Source organism: Drosophila simulans, chromosome X (assembly GCF_016746395.2).
Source record: "Drosophila simulans strain w501 chromosome X, Prin_Dsim_3.1, whole genome shotgun sequence".
Lineage (NCBI taxonomy): Eukaryota > Metazoa > Arthropoda > Insecta > Diptera > Drosophilidae > Drosophila > Drosophila simulans.
In genome coordinates this window covers 9,460,210-9,477,557 of record NC_052525.2, presented here as the reverse complement: position 1 = coordinate 9,477,557, position 17,348 = coordinate 9,460,210, and the positions used below count along the sequence as shown (strand labels likewise).

The following is a 17,348-nucleotide window of genomic DNA, read 5'->3' as shown; positions in this document are numbered from 1 at the left end:
ATAATTTGAATATTATGGCATGGAATGCTCGTGCCGTTAGAAACAAACGTATAGAACTAATCAAGTTCTTAGAAAATAATCACATTCACATAGCACTTATAAATGAAACGTGGCTGACTCATAGTGACCGTTTTAATATACCCGAATACACTATATACAGAAATGACAGGAAGGAAAGTAGGGGAGGCGGCGTTGCCATTGCAGTTAGTAACACATTGATACATGAACAAATACCCTGCATTAAAAGTCATGTTATTGAAAATGTAGGTATACAAATCAACACTGACTCTAATTCCAGTCTAAAAATTTACTCTATTTACTTTGCTGGAAATACTTCAAAATGTATTCCTAGTTCATGTGACTTATCTTGGGACCATAATCATTTAAAAAGTTTGTATAGATCTGATCTCCTTAAGATCTCACAAATAAATGGAAATTTTCTAATTTGCGGGGACTTCAACTCGCGCCACAGAGCATGGAAGTGTACCCGAGCCAATGGTTGGGGCAAAATTCTCAATGAACTTTCAGATCTGGGAAAATTCAGTATTTTGTACCCTACGCAACCCACATATATTCCGCATAACCATAAAGCAAAAGCATCAACATTGGACCTATGCCTCACTAATATCCCTAACCAGCTGGCTAATCCAGCAGTAATGCAAGAGCTTTCCTCTGATCACCTACCAGTGGTTATTAAATACTCTACAAATTTTATGCGCAATGTAAAAACATATCCGATTTTGGGAAGGGCAAATTGGGCGCTTTTTAAGAGAATTATAAATGAAAGGCTGATGGTTGAAGAGGTGGTTGTCAACTGCTCACAGATATCGACTTTGGATATTGATAATTTAATCGGCTCTTTCACTAGAGTAATCAATTATGCCTTTCTTAAAGCAGTCCCTCATAAACCTATACATCACTCCAAGCTTACACTCCCTGTACATATAACTGAATTATTTAAAACAAGAAATATTATCCAAAGACAATGGTTTAGGTCACGTCATCCATTATTAAAATCAAGATGTGATCATTTAAATTACATCATACGAAAAGAGCTTTTCATTTATAATAATGCAAAATGGAACAATAAACTTCAAAAGCTGGATAAATGCAGCAAACCCTTTTGGAATATAACCAAAGCAATTAAAAAAAAGAAAACAAATTATTCCGTGTCTAAGTAAAGCTGATGAAATATACGCTTCTGGAAAAGAAAAAGCGAATATTCTTGCTGATGTCTTTCAACTGAAGCATAATCTGACACATTCATATTCAAACCAAAATACAATTGACCAAGTCAAAATATCTTTACAATCTATAGCTGAAACCCCAAACAACATCGCAGAAATTTGTAGAGTCACTTATCCAGAGGTTTTTTCAATTGTAAAAGCTCTCCATACTAGAAAATCTCCTGGAATTGATGGAATACCTAATATATCCTTGAAAAACCTTCCTACAAGCGCCATTAATCATATTGTTAACATTGCCAATCACTGTCTTCAGGCAGGCTATTTCCCACGGGATTGGAAGATAGCAAAAATAGTTCCAATTCTCAAACCAGGAAAACCTCCTGATAACCCTGAAAGCTACCGACCAATAAGCCTATTAAGCGGATTGTCCAAGATTCTGGAAAAATTAATTAAATTGAGATTGGTGAAATTTTTGGACATACACAACACACTACCAACGGTACAGTATGGTTTTAGAAATGGTCTAAATACCATACTGCCGACCTTAAAACTAAGAAATTATATTAAAGAAAGTATCCAATCCAAACAATCTGTAGGGCTGGTTACACTTGATATTGAGGCTGCATTTGATACTGTATGGCATGACGGACTGTTGCACAAACTAAAGATGATTGGAACTCCCATATACCTCATTAAAATAGTTCAAAATTTTTTGACACATCGATACTTTAGCGTTAATTTGGACAGTAGTCAATCTGCTAGACGAATTTTAAATGCAGGTGTGCCACAGGGTTCTGTCTTAGGACCTACATTGTTTAATATTTTTACACACGATATTCCACAAGCCACAAACTGTGTACTTTCACTGTTTGCTGACGACGCCGCTGTCTACAGTGCTGGTTTCTCGTACAGCGAGATAAATCAATCCATGCAGAGTTACTTAAATGAATTAGACATATATTACAAAAAATGGAAAATTAAAATTAACCCTAATAAAACGAATGCTATATTTTTTACAAAAAGAAGGAAACCTCGTTATCTTCCTGATAGACAGTTGCGAATACTAGACTCTCCAATACAATGGGTTGACAACATTCGATATTTGGGTATAATTTTTGATAAAAAACTAACATTTAAATACCACATCAACAACACAATTATGAAAGTTAATAAAATTATTTGCACACTGTACCCTCTAATAAATCGTAAATCTAAATTATCAATATCCAATAAGATCATAATTTTTAAAACAATTTTTAATCCAATATTAATGTATGGGTCACCTGTTTGGGGTAGATGTGCTCAAACTCATATCAAAAAACTTCAAATATGCCAAAACAAGCTGTTAAAATTAATAATGAACTTACCTTATTACACAAACACTAAGTACCTACATATAAAAGTAGGTGTACAAAAAGTTCAACAAAAAATACAATATTAACAATCTTTTGTTTCAAGTCTTAGTTTTTTTTAAGTTAGTTGTAAGTCAATTAAGGTTTTTCTTCTCCCTTGTTTTCCTTAATAAATAATAAATATTGTTATACAAAAAACTAAAAACAGGTCAACTAGACATAATTAATAAATATTTCAGATGAAAGCCTTAGCTAAACACTGTAAATACCTAATTATACCATTAGCTTTAATGAAATGTACATATATATATAAGGGATAAAGCACAAATAAATTAAATTAAATAAAAAAAAATAAATTGTATTAAGAATTCCCAAAATAATATAATAATAATATTTAGAAAAGAGAAAGTTACAAATTTATAAATAATATTTTCTCTTAGTTTTCTACATGCACAAAATACATGGTTAATTAAATTAATTAAATTATAGATAAAGTAATTAGAGTCATCAAGGAATAAATCAGACATTTTGGTTTGATTTCCAACTTGCGATAGTTTTATTGATGGCCAATGACAAATGGTAACATTTATTTAAAACAGACATATTTGTGCAGCCTATAACTGAGCAGCCTAATAATTCACCCAATTAAAAGCAATTGGCAAATATGACATTTTATTTCAGCTAGAGGAATTTTCCCAGCTTTGGATAAATTTTATTTATCCCTTTGCACTGTCGCAAATGGTTGAAAAGTGACAAAAAATATCGAGACTTAGGAATGGGAATTTTTTGTTTGCCAATCAAATTGAAATCTAATGAAAATGGTGCAACAAAAAAAGGACTTGCTTGTTGTGTGAATATGGTACACATTTTTTCCTGTTATTATATATTTAAAAAATGCAGAAATATTGGAAATATACTTTCGTGGTGCCAGAAGGGGGGGCCAAGTGGATCGGAAGCAAAAACAATAATATGAAAAGGCCGACAAAATACTTTAACGAATACCGAAAACCGACATTTTACCAACTGCATATTACGATATGCATATTTCATTTATGCCCAAAACAAATGCATAAATACAATTGCACAATGCAGGCCCACAGGGATCTGAACGAATCGAAATCGATGGGCGGCGATTCTCCGAAAAGGAAAAGGATACTCTCGAATTGGTAAACTTATATCCATAAATATTTTATTAATATTTTGCAGGAATATTCATTTAAATTTCGATCTTTAACAATATGTTTGAAAATGTTTCTAAAATGCCATAATATTATTTTATTACTAAATATTTTCCTGTTTCTAACTATGTACTTTTTTTAATATTTATTAAGCCCTGCAAGCCAAGTGGGCGTGACAAGTGGGCGGTTGGCAACGTTAGTTCATTGCATCTGTTGGCATTTTTGCATTTAAAGCCATAAAAGTTTATCTGCAAATGTGTCGCAATGTGTGAATATTTTACTTTTATTTTCGTCATTTAAATTAAATAAAAATGTATTTGTTTATACACAGGCAGGAGAGCTTAATTGAGGGCATTTTGTGTAATTGGGATCTCTCGCTTAAAATGGCCAACTTAAGCAAAAAAGCAAAATGAATAAGAAATTTTTACGATCAATTATCCACAGCTTATATACATAAATTTAAATTTAAATAAAATGTTCCCATATTGTAATGATTTTATTTTTACAAATATTGTGCATATTTGGCATAAATGATTAAATCGGTTTGCAATTTCCCACAAATACTTGCACTCCTGTAATTTGATGAATGAATATTTTATTGAACTCAATAGGTAACTCCAGGTTAAGAGTCTTGTTTCACCTTTTTACCCTGCCTCGTTTGAATGAATTTCGGCGAGTTTTTACCAATTTCAGTTCCGGTTTTTAAATGTCGGTGCCCAAACTTACATTGCAGGCGCATCCGGAGCGAAAATGTTTTAATTTTATTTAATTTCAGTTGCTTGCGTTTTGGTCTCGTTTTGGCTGCCGCTGTTATTGTGATAAACATATCAAAAAAAAAGGTTAGTTTTAATACAAAAAGTAAAGTGCAAAAAATGTGTCGCTTTTTAAGCATTTCCTCTGTTTTTCTTTTTTTGTAACTATTTTTTGCACTATCATAGAAATGGTGGCAATTAAAAGAGGGGGTCTTTTGTCTCTGTGTTTGATGGTGTTATCGCTATTGTTGCTATTGCCGTGGCTCCTGACAAAACGTTTCAATTAGTGCGATTATTGCATAAACAACAGAAGCAACAAAAGCGTCTAAAAATCATTGCTGTCGCTTACAATTTAACAAACGAAGAGGTAAAAAAATTGCTGGTTCGCTGGCTTCTTTCTCTATAAATTGCGGTACGTTTTGTAAGTGTTTTGTTGATTTTTTTCACATTTATTAGTGGAGCAGTTGCAACTGAGATACTTGGCTTAAATAGATATCGTTCTGAAACTCGTATGATCTTACATGATTCCTGATCTCTGGCCAAGGCCCATGGTGCTATTGTCCATTAGCCAGTGGTTATGCAATGCCAGCAGCATTTAGCCGCGTCAGCTGAGCTCTTAACGTGGCTCTCTGTTGTCTTAGCCACGCCGTTGTTGTTGTGCCCCGCAGCATTTGCAGCTTGTGCCGTTTACAGCGTTTACTTTACAGCTTCGTGCGAGCTGCGCTGCCTCTGCCAGCGCCAGCTGCGACGTCGACTTCGAAGTCTATTTGACTGCACTTCTCAAGCCTGACTTGGCACAGTGGGCGCAATCGCTCGAAAAGTGCTCTTTTCAATATCAATAAATTGTAATATTTTTTTTAAAATAAGTTAATACATTTTTCCTAAATACTTACACAGACATTTAAGTGTGCTCTTTATACACAATTAAACTATATATATATGTTTTGGAGAGCTTATATCTTAAACATAATAAAACCTTTATGCTAAATATTTACAAGAAACTTTAAAGCTTAATAATTATTTTTCAATTAGCCATTCATTCTGACCAGTGTTCACTGTGCCGGCGCCTCAGTACGTTTCAGGTTTTGGGCTCTGTACCGCCTCGTTTGGCTCTTTGAAATGGCCTCGGTCGCCGTCGACAGCGACGCCAGTTTTATGTTTTTCTGTAGTGTTTTTGAGGCTGCATAAAGTTTAAACAATTTGGCCGCCGCTCGCGTTTAGTTCTCTTTCGCGTGCGCCAAAACCAAGTAACCAAGTTAACAAGTTGCCGGGCCGAAAAATAAATTTCAGTTTCAGATTCAGTTCGAGTTTCGATTTCCGATTTCTGATTTTTTGCTAAAACGCAATTTAGTTTCGGTTTCGAACTCGATTGCTCTGCATTGGAGTGCTATAGATCTGATTTGAAGTGCTCGATTGATTGGCCGATTGATTAGCGGGCCACGTGAAAGTGAGTTTCATTGTTTGTTTTTCCCATTTATTTTTATTTTTTCTGGCTATATTTGCCGCCGTGCTGCATTCCAAGTTACACATATAGTTTTTGGAAATATTTTTTGGCTGCGTCAGTTTGGCAAGCGGCGCAAACATTAACCCATGGCTGACCTCTGCCTTTTAACGCGCGTGTGTTGGGCAAGGATTTTAACGAGTGTGTGTTGAAAAAGTATGCGAAAAAGTGTGTAATGAATATTCGTTAATTGAAAAACAAAGTACGCGCTGTATTGGACCTAAACATTTTAAATAATAAAATATTTCGCTTGTTTGCGTTTTAATTGAGTGTTTGTCCTGTGAACAGCGAATGATAAATTATTTTGCAACCTATTCATGGATTGATTCTCTTTCTTTTTCGATAAATACCATTTATTGAATGCAATGTAACTGCATGATAATAATAATCATGTCATAAAAACCAGTGCAACATATATTTGTCGGAATTTTTTTCAATAAATGCAACGCAATGGCTTGGCCCCTATTAACCACTTAAAGCCGGTTTCCCTTGCTCCAGTTTTTTTTTTTGTGGAGTCTCACAGAGTTCGACAGGTGAACATCGCACATTGCCCAGTTAACAAGATAGAGTCAACAAATCCCACGAAATCTTTAACGGCCTTGAAAAAGTCAAAAGCCGAAAGATCAACATCAACAAAATTCCACACAAAAGCGAATAAATAAAAAAATGGTTGGGTTTGGATTTTTGGTGAATTTAAATCGGCATTGCTGGGCTTTCTGGTCTTTTGAAGTCAGCTGAAGGCAGCGACGCATGCGCAGCGGCGTGTAAACAATAATGACCCAATTGCCTCATCTTTCAGCAAAATTGTTGGCTGCATCGGTAAAATGCAGTTGAATACGCAAAATACGAGGGAGATTAACATATGCGTGGCAAGTGTGTGCAATTTGTGCAAATTGATAGGCGCCACATGTGGCAAGGTAGAGAGGAGTGGAAAACAATGGGGTTTTTCCAATTACGCAGCTTGAGGAAATGTTGCAGTGCAAAAATCTACCAGACACATGAGTCGGGAAATTTCCCGAAATTGAAAGCAAGCCGAGTCAAATGAGTTGCAGCACGAAGTTTCTTTTTTTTTTTTTTGAAGTTCGAAAGCATTTATTGAAACATTGTCATGCGAATAACTACGTGCCATTGTTGCATTTTAGCCAAATTAATTTAACCAAGCGACAAATGCGTCAGCACTGAGGCAAACAATTTCCCAACTATCACCTTACCATGCTAATAATAAGTCACACTTTCGAGAAACCACCAGCGATTCCCCACCCCAAGAAGGCCAACCAAAAATGTCAATTGACCAACTGACCAATTGAATGTTAATCAAAATGCAAAAAAGCGAAGTAACAACTCGGCCCTCGCCCATCAATTACCACCTGTCAATGTCGCCGCATCGCTGGCTTCTTTTCTTACCGGTTTCCATTTGCGGCCAAAAGCGACACGGCAATTGGCCGAAAGAATCCAAATCCAAATCCAAACGAAATAATCGGAGAAAACCGGCGGATGACCTTGAGGCGGGGGAATCGGGGTTTGTCGCTTGGGTTTTTGGTATGAAAGTCAAGGTTGCGTTTCGGTTGATAGTTGTTCCATGATTAGCATTAGCCATTGTTGTTTTTTTTTTTTTTGTGTTTTGTTTTATATTTTCAATTCCACTTTGAGGGCTTATTTTTATTGTTTATAGTTTTTTTTTTTCAAGCGCATTTTATGAGTGTCATCGGCGTGGAGACAGGCAATACTGCCAATTAAAACGATTAGCAAATATTGAACATATGGCAGCTATAAATGGATATATAATTACCTTTGATATGAGTCATATCAGCCCGAAGGTTAATTGCATCTCTCAATTTTATTGCTAAGTTGCCTATATCTTTATGTAATATAAAGAAAAATCAGAATCGAGATGTTGCCAGTTTTTATTGCGTGCATAACTCGGTTTTCAGTCTCAACTAATTTTGGTTTTCATTTTCCCGCCGTTTGGCATATCTCTGCCCATTTTGAGTGTGGGAAACCGACAGTTGCAGATAAAATGTTGTGGAGCGATAAGTAATCGGTAGACTAACAAATGTGTTTATGCAGCTGCACTGCAAAATTAAGAGCAGTTTTAGAATGCAGTGGATTAAAATTGCACGCCAGGGTTCGTATATTTCTGCAAGGGATAACTTAAAGTGCTGCTGCTCTGCCAGCACAAAAAAAAACATGGCAATATCAATATGTATGTTTTATTTATTGACTTGCTGTGAAAAAGGGATTGAGGAAAGGGAAGGCCACGCTGCAGGATGCCGCTTTCTGACAGTTGGCACGTAGCCGGCCCAAGACGATGGGGCGTATACGTATTATGAGTTATGAGCTCGCCTCGACGATCACGTATACGCCCCCTATGGCTGGCGTGGCGCCCCGCCGTCCGTTTTCCTGCTCCTTCTGCCACTTGAAATAATGTTGATGCCCAACAATTAAATAGAAGGCCCCCACGATTGTGAATTTAATTACAACTGTAAACAGTTTTTCCTCTAAATTGTGTTGTTTTTTTTTAATCCATGGCAAGAGCAAAAGGAAACCAAACGAAACAGTACACTTTTGAATGCAATATTTTGTGTTTTCCAGTTTGTTTTCCTTGTTTTTTTAGCTAGCCATTAGCAGCGGAAAAACTAAAGGGAAAACTGGCGGAAAAAAGGGTTCGGGGCGGTGAAACACTACGCGCTGAGAAAAGCAATTTTCCGGTTGAGTTTACAAATAGCGGGCGCGGCCAGCGCTGAAAATAAATGACATATCACAGAGTCTGGTCACCTTTATGCGATGTCCAAAGTAAACACATGAAAGCAATGCGCCAGGGGTGTGCGAAGAGCGGGCTTCGAGGGGTTTTCCTCGGGTGGTGTATCCTTGTTTGTTTGTTTGCCTCCGTGGACTCCTTAGTTATGCATGTGTGCGGGCGTGTTGTGTGTATTTGGATGTATTTTGGGTGGATGCGGTCCTGTTTTAGTGGTGGCCTGTGGTTTGCTCGCTCTGTCGTCTCGGAATTCCACTGAAGCCCATTTAGCTTTGATTATATTAAATGGAATCAAGACTCTGAGTTTCGTGGGGATGTTTGTATTATTTTATTAGAATTTGATTATCTGCCAATTTGCAGGTATGTATCTTTGTTAATTATTAACGAAATTGCGAGAAACTCAATATCTGTTTGAAATAGGTTCAACTAAACTTGCTAAGAACTGAAACTATTTCTAGAATAATTACATTCTGACTATTGTTTTTCGTGGAACGACCGAATGTTATGTTACACGTGTCTTCCGTCTGCTATCCAGTTAAATATTTCTGAATAAAATACTTTAAACAGTTGGTTTCAAAAATATTCCTACCTTTTTTTATGCACCTCCACCCATTCTGTTTATATATATTTTTTCAGGACCTTTTCGGCCTCCCTTCTGGATATCAATAAATGGTTGCCATTCATTTTCGGGCAACTTTTGTAGCTCTGCTAGTTGGTGTTGTTTACACGACTACTCCCACAGATACACCCGTCCATGCACACACCCACACCCACACACAGAGACACACACACTCACCCACAGACAGACACACATTCCCGAGGACAGTTATGAATGGCAATCCATTCGCTTAATGGAATTTCGTGTTGTTTAACTTTTACGTGGCGCCCGCGTTGTGAGGCGGGGATTTTGGGGCAGGGGCGTGGAACATATGTGTGTCCTTGGGTCAGTGGTGCGGGGAGGGTGTAAGGGGATCGACCGGTAGAACCTGAACCACCCACCCCTCTGTCCAGGCCATCATCGTAAAGCTTTATTAGCATTTATTATGCAAGACTTTGCCTCGGTCAAGTTTGTGTCTCTGTTTTAGTTTTATGATCGCTTCCGACTCGACACCTTAACTCCCCCTTAACCCATGTTGTCCAGGTTTTATAGCCACGTAGGATTTATTTATTTTTCATTACATTACGCCAAGTGCGGGGGCCAAGCTCCAAAACTCAACGGGTTGATTCAATTGGATGTGTTGCTGGTGGCTTGCTGTAATGGGTTAAGGGGGTGCGTGCGGTGTGTTAGTATTGGTTCGTATGTGTAATCAACAAAAATTGCCAAAATGTAACTCGATAATTTCGCTCACACACAGCAATGCACACGAAACCAAAACAGAAACAGAAATCGAAACTCTGAAACCGAAACTGAAATTGCCAAAATGGAAATCGAATTGCAGCACGGAAAATGCTGGATTCTGGATTCCGGATGGTATTGGGATTCGGGTTTGGTTGGCTTGGGCTAAGGGAAATTAGGGACACGGGGAAGAAAACGGGGGCAAATGCATTTTCAGGTGGACAAATGTGGCAGTGTGTGCGTAGTCGAGCGCCAGTGTGCAGCAGTGACAAATGTTGATAAGATGCCATCGATTCGCATAATTTATGCTGCCACTATGGTGCCACAGTGGCCGACAGAAGTATGCCGACAGCCGGATAATCAGAAAATACTCTATGTTGGAAACTAAAACTAGAAGTGGTGTAGCTTAGTAAGCTAAATAAATGTGGCATGCTGTTAGGAACTAGCTGGGTATTTAGCACAGCATATAAGTGTTACTAAAACAAATTAAATTGAACTTTTGTATCCAAGTCTCATCGATAGTGCAATTGAACTTTCAAATGCCACTGTGGACTCTTGGGAAATATTTCCTGGGACACCCACTCGAGCACACATGCACGGCCTCCTCACACACGCACACACACGAATACACGCACACACCTTGGAGCCCATACAACGGTAAATCTCTGCTGGCTTCGCTGCCGGCGTCGGCAACATATCGAGGACATTTAAATCGCTCTTAAGTCTCGTTTAATTGGTACTTAGCATGCAAATGCAAAATGAGGCGAGATCCAAGGCAGCAATTGTCGCACTGTCTCTCTCGCTCTGTCTCTTCCTCTTTCTCTCTGTCTCCCTCTCTCTCTTTACATCTATACCCCTCTCTTTTTGCAGGTCCTTGTGTGCGCTCGGTCTTTGCGTGTAAGCATGTGTGTGTGTATCATTAGTTACATGAACAATATGCCAGGCACATCGTCAGTTTGAGTTGCTTTCGTTGTCTCAGGCGTGGAAACCCTTTCTCCATTGTCCTTGCTCATTTCTCTCCTCCCTGCCCCCCTTCCCTTTTCATCTGCTTTGTTCAAGTGTGTTTACCAACACAGGCACACAAAGAGAGTTTTGGCCACACAGGGAAAATCAAAGAAGCACTTGTCAAAGACCAAAATGCATGCAGATCCTTATTAAAATCTACTTATGTCCTTTTGAAATCATTTTATAATCATGTTTAGAAGGGGATAATAATACTCAGTTTTACTATTTTTAATAAAGCTCACAAGCTTTTAGCTTTGGACATTAATTCGGAATTCATTGTGCACGCTTTTTGTAGACGTGCACATGGCAGCTGAAACTTTTAGTTAATGTCAAATTAAATATTAATCGAAAGTGATAGGCTGACAATCGTTTTGTTCAGTGCACTGGAACTGGAACTGGAGAGAGCGCTGAGCGTCGAAACGAATCGAATCACATTGCATTGCATCAAATCAAATCAAATTTAATTGAAATGCCATGCAAAAATATTTTGAGAGCAGAGACGAAAATTGATTGATTTTTGGCCAGCCATCGAAAAGTCCGATTTAAATGCCACGCCTCCTCACTGCTTTCTCTGCCCCTGCATTTTCCCTGCGGCCAGCTCTCATTGATATAATTACAAAGTTTTGTTGGCCAGTTGATGAGCCAGTTGGAAAACATAATCAAGAATGCGATTTCGCCGTTTTCCATTGCGCCATCTCGCTCCCGCAGCCGAAAAAGTTTTAATTTCAAATGAAGTTTGAACACGGGCGTGGGCAACGGGGGGCAATAAAATAATCAAAGCGTGCACAAAAGTGCAACGAGAATTGCCGAAAAACTGGTAACAAAAGTAAGCAAAATGAAGAAGAAGGACAGAAAGAAAAGAAAAGGGCTGGCGATGCCGTCATCCAAATAGTGTAAAAAGCCAAAAGGCATGAGACAAAAAGGAAAGGGTATCAGGCTGGAAAACAGAGGTATGATGTGGATCTTATGGATCTTAACTCTTCAGTTTGGAAGATTTTGAATCCACACGTTCATTGCTTGCATTCTTTGATACAACCGTTTAAGCGTTTTCAAGCAAAGACTTTTCTTTTTCACCAGATCTATATATGTATAGTGTATACCCCATGGTTTAGCTCATCTTACAGGGTGTTTGGACAGTGAATAAAGGGCTAGCCCAGCTGCGGGCCAGTGCAAATTTACCTGAAGACAGGAGTGGAAGGGCGGGTGATAGCGGGGTGGGTGGGGCCGACAAACTTAACGGGAAATCTAGTCGAAAAATGGGCAAAGTTGGCAAACGGAAGCAGGCATCCAAAAATGCCAATGCCGTTAGTCCCGTCGTAATGAGAGTCAGCCAGAATGGGACAGTAGATCGGTGGTGGTTTTGCAAGGGAAAGGGAGAGGGATAGCTATTATGCGCTATTAGGGCATAATTAAAATGCTCCGAGCAGCAGAAGCGCCGGCAACAACAACAAGTGCGGCCAAGACGCTGATAATGACAACACGCTGAAGGAGAAATATCAGGTGAAAGGAGCAAAAAGTGCAGGTGCGCGAAAGAAAGCGGTTGAGCGGCGACAAAGTTGCCAAGGCAAACAGAAATGGTCTACAAAGAGATGGGCTAGCAAAAGTGGGATACCAAAAAGAAGGGGCGGATTTCACTTGGAGTCAAAAACCCCCATGACCAATTCGGCGTCTCTAAAAATCCTCGAGAATTAGAAAACTTGTTTTGAAGTGCCTGAGAGTATGCTACAGCATATCCGCAGGCAAAAAGCTAAATGAATTTCGAACTCTGCGTGGAACTATTATGTTGGGGAAACATTTACAATCCCATTTAAACCTTTTCAACGAATATCAAAAAATATAATTGAAATGTCTAGAATTTTCTTGGCACTTTTACATGCTTGAAATAAAGTTAATAAATTCCCCAGCAAACTCACATTGATTTATGCCCCCAATGCTAATTTCTCATCATAATTCCTGATAACATTTGGTGAATGAATTTCCATGGCAGCTGTGTGCAGCGTGCTGTCCATTTGGCATGGAATTGGCAATAAGGACTTCAAAGAGGACTTCACAGCTTTCCCCTTAGATTCGGCGCACTCCCTCCCCCTTTGGCAATTCTTTTTTTTTTTGCCCCTCTATCAATCTGTGCAATGAATTTTGGCAATTAAGCAATCACTTCGCTCATATGCAAAGAAATTTTGGGTGTTCAGCTTGGGGGCATGTGGATGCAATGGAGGCGGCGGCGGAGGCGGAAGTGGGCGTGGAACTTGGGCTCCAAAGACGCTGGCAGAGCTCAAGTGCACTACCCATCCGAAAAACTCGTCTCAACTCAATGAAATGTTTGTCTGTTATATGTACCGTTTCGTTTCGTTTTCGTCCTTTTTTTGGGTGGTGGGGCGGTGGGGAGTAGAAGATCCTTCTGCTTTTTCTGCTGATTGCCTTACGCTACAACAGGCAATCTATGGGAATAAAGATATGCATATGTGTGCAGTGTGTGTGAGCCATGCATTTTTATGGCACTGCTTTTTTTTTGGAGACGACTGGGATAGCATAGAACGCTCTCGAAAAAGCAAAAGTTTTCACTTCAAGTACTTTTTTCGCTCTGCTTCTTGGTACTGTTTTTTATTTTTGGCAATTTGCTGTTGTTGTTGTTGTTGTTGTTGTTTTGGTCGTTCCTGTTGTTGTTGTTGCATCATCATTCGCCTGGCAAAAGAGTTTGAGCACTTGAGTAGCATTAAAGCATCAAACGATTGTCTACGGAGCCAAAGGCAATTGACTTCTTCGCTCAACGATACCTGGGAATATGTGCAGTGCGATGGGATATCCAGTTCGAAATTGGTTACCAAGGTAGCGAGGAAATTATGGTAATATAATCTCTAAACGACACTTGAAATTCCCTATAAACAAATTTGAAATATAAACTATAAATATTGATTTAGTGCTGGAAAAATACGACAGATGGCGTTGTACAACCTTTCGCCATGCTGAATTTTTCAGTAAGATGATGATATTGTTTCGTGTCTAAATTCTCACTAATTTTAGTACAAATTGACACACTTCAGTCAATGTGTTATCGTTAACGTAACTGAAATCCCTTATAGGGTATTCGATTTTGACAATTTTCCATTGGCCCCTCACTCAACACACACAAATCGAATAGTACATATTCGTGGTGTAATTTCAGTGCTTCAAATTTCGATTGGGTATTTCGTTTTGGTACTCAGCTGACTTGACCTCAAACCCACCGTTGGGAAATTGATACCCTGCGCGCCCCTCGACCATCAATCAGATTTTCCTGCGTGATGGGGAAAATGAAGTGCCAACGTTTTCGGCAAATGGCCAACAATCAAAGCAAATGCGCCAATTCAGCCGTCAGCTGCCCAATTAGCCACACTGATAGAAAAATTAAATAAATTTTGTATAAGTAGAAGTTTGAAAGAAATTATATTCCAAGAATTTCATTAATTTGATACCGTTTCTTGCTATATTAAATCTATTTGGATGTAATTACATTTCATTTGGGACATAGAAGCGCACACAAAGCCCTGGAAGTGATTCGAATGATTTCAATAATATTCTTACATATTTACATATTTTGTGCAATTTATTTGGGCTATAATTTCATCAATGCTACGCTTGCCCTCTCTTTCTGGCCATTGCATTTTCGATTGCGGCATAATCGGACGCAAAATGCGGTAAAATGTAGCAAATATAATATAATCAATGTATTTATTCTTTTTTTTTTATTTTGGTATTGCTTAGTTGGGGTGGCATTGAAATAATTTAAATTATTTTCACATTGCGTTGGAAATTATGGGCAAACAATTAAGCGGCCAGTTTTTGGCCTTTGCCCGTGGCCAATTGCTGTTTTCTATTAACTCTTTTAGCCCAAAGGGGCTTAAACAACGCAAAAACACAGCCGCATTGTGACATTAAATGGCATTTGAATATTTTGTGCGCATTGCATTTGGCCAGCAGAAATGCAATTAAAATGTAAAAATTTATTAAGCTACTTTGGCAATTTTCCTAATTACGCGCATTAAAAACAAATAGTGCAAAAAATGCGCATTTTACACAATTTGCAAGGGAGTTTCGCCCAGAGCCGCGCGAAAGTTGACTAAATATTGCAAATTTGATTGTCACGCAATTTCGGCTGCATACTTTCAGGGGCGCAGTGAAAATGCCGCCATCTCGTGCAACTATGCTAAGCGGAAAACAGTTTTCCCATTTTCCACTGGACAAGTTGGACAATTACAATTTCTTGTAGTTAGCTAGTTATATTAATTAGGCGCAAATTTGTCTGGGAGATCTGAAAATTGAGTTTCTGCAAAGCACTTCTTACAGGCATGAGTTTGATTAGCCTCTTCTTACTTTTAGTAGGAATTTATAAAAGTTTACAATGAAATGCTAGGGTGACAAGCATTTTTTATTTGCCGAGGTACACCAACACTATTTAAAAAGTTATGAAAAGTAATTGAAACATAGCATTCACGGCATTTTTTGGGGTTTATTTGAATGCATTTTGCCGACACTCAACGCCTTTTGTTATTGACCTCTATTTTGGCGGCATACCCCGCTTTCCCATTTCCCATTCGCAATCCCCCCCCGCCAATTTCCATTTCAATTTCGCTTTCTGGTGTTGCTGTTCTCCTTTTCGAGAGCTGTCATCGAACATGATTTATGCACCACCTCTGCGGGGGCGTGTCACTTCTATTGCTGTCGGTTTTTCCCTGGCCGATGACAGAATCTGCCATTGATCGATGCAATTTGCAATGGATTAATCACACAAAGAGCACTACAATAATGAAATATTTGTGCGTGTCTTTCTCCTCTTCACAGCATGCATTTCGGGCGTAGCAGAAACTTAACGTCGACCCTCTTGATTGGCGGCATTCTTCTGATGGCTCTGGTTTTGGTCCAAAGTAAGGATCCGAGTTCCCAGGATGCACCGCATATACGACATAAGCGCGGAATCTTCTGGGACTTCTTCCAGAAGATGGTCATCACCAAGAATCTCATAGTGGATGTGAGTTGTTGTACTAAAACCTATTTTCCATAATTAACATGTATATATTTGTTAATTTGTTTAGCAATATACAGACACCCGCAATACCCTGAATGATATCTACAATACTGTCAATGAACAATTCAGCGATCCAGGTCCCGCAAAACCCACCAATCGGCCCAGGGTGACAACTGAGAAAACTGTGAGTTCTAGATTGAATGAATATCCAAGAGTTATTCAATAACTTATACTTATCTTTATATTAAAGTCTATTAGTGGAGAGGAAAGTGGTAGTAACAGCGAGGAGCCCACAACCACGGAGGCTTTCCAGATCTCTCGCTATGAACTGGGTCGCATTCTGGGCAGGAACTTCCGGGGTCTTCAAAAGTTGGCCATGAGTGAGTTCAGCACGGCCCTGAACGTAAGTAGTATTATATCCACCATATTTGTTGAGCAAATATTTGATTCTTAAACATACTTGGCTTTTAGGCCACCAAGTACAATCTGGCTGAGTACAAATCCGAGGCGGATAAACAGTTTGCCAACAGTTTGGCCGTGGAGAAGAAAAACAAGCTGAAGAGTCTCAAGGGCTGAGCCACGCCACGCCCCCTTTTCCCAGTGCCTGTTGATAGTTATCTCTGTGATAGGCTGATGACTGCATATCCCCCGCATTTCCTTTTTTTTTTTTTGCTTATTTATTTGTTGGCATCCCAGCAACTATATGGAATAAGAGGCGGATGTGGATGCGGTTGGGGAAGTGTCCCCAAACGCATACGGATTCGTGTCTACGACTATTGTGTGTCAAATTAAAAAGTTTTCTGTCATAATTTTATTGATAAACTTTTAAGTTAAAAAAGAAGCAGCAGCACCGAAAAAAAGCGAAAAACAAACACTGAATCGGATGAGAGTAACAGAAAGGACAAGTATGAAAATGAAAACATTGAAAGACGGAAAGGCTACTGGGTAAAACTGTACACAAATTGAAAGCCTGTTGTGTTCTCTTTTTAGATTTTCTATGGGTGTATTTATTATTTTATATATATTGTAAATAGAATTCAAAATATACAAGTAATGGAAAGCCGAATTGCAAATAAACTTAAGGACTTATTTCAAACAAATATACGACCTAGTTTAGATTATAAAAATAATCATATAATGAAGTTTTTGTAATACTGGCCGAATTAAATTGAAAATAAATTTTAAATAAAATATTTATAGTTATATATATTGCACTTTATTACCTACTGCGCTATGGAATTCTTCAGATTTTCCAGAGGAAGTTCCCTGTATTCCTCTTC

The 17,348-nt window shown here is 38.5% G+C and overlaps 1 protein-coding gene across 1 annotated transcript; it reads left to right on the top strand.

Moving 5' to 3' along the window:
- Positions 1–5,657: 5,657 nt before the first annotated feature.
- On the top strand, positions 5,658–16,877 carry LOC27207255. The gene is made up of 5 exons (XM_016182980.3): positions 5,658–5,916; positions 15,885–16,071; positions 16,136–16,252; positions 16,319–16,471; positions 16,540–16,877. Exons 2-5 carry the CDS (start codon positions 15,886–15,888, stop codon positions 16,642–16,644), a joined length of 561 nt encoding a protein of 186 aa, XP_016038718.1. The 5' UTR covers positions 5,658–5,916; position 15,885; the 3' UTR covers positions 16,645–16,877.
- Positions 16,878–17,348: the final 471 nt, after the last annotated feature.

Coding starts and splice junctions, on each gene's coding strand:
- LOC27207255 (XM_016182980.3), top strand. CDS start 15,886: ATGCATTTCGGGCGTAGCAGAAACTTAACGTCGACCCTCTTGATTGGC. Junction 16,253..16,318: donor GGGTGACAACTGAGAAAACT/GTGAGTTCTAGA, acceptor TTTATATTAAAG/TCTATTAGTGGAGAGGAAAG. Junction 16,472..16,539: donor AGTTCAGCACGGCCCTGAAC/GTAAGTAGTATT, acceptor CTTGGCTTTTAG/GCCACCAAGTACAATCTGGC.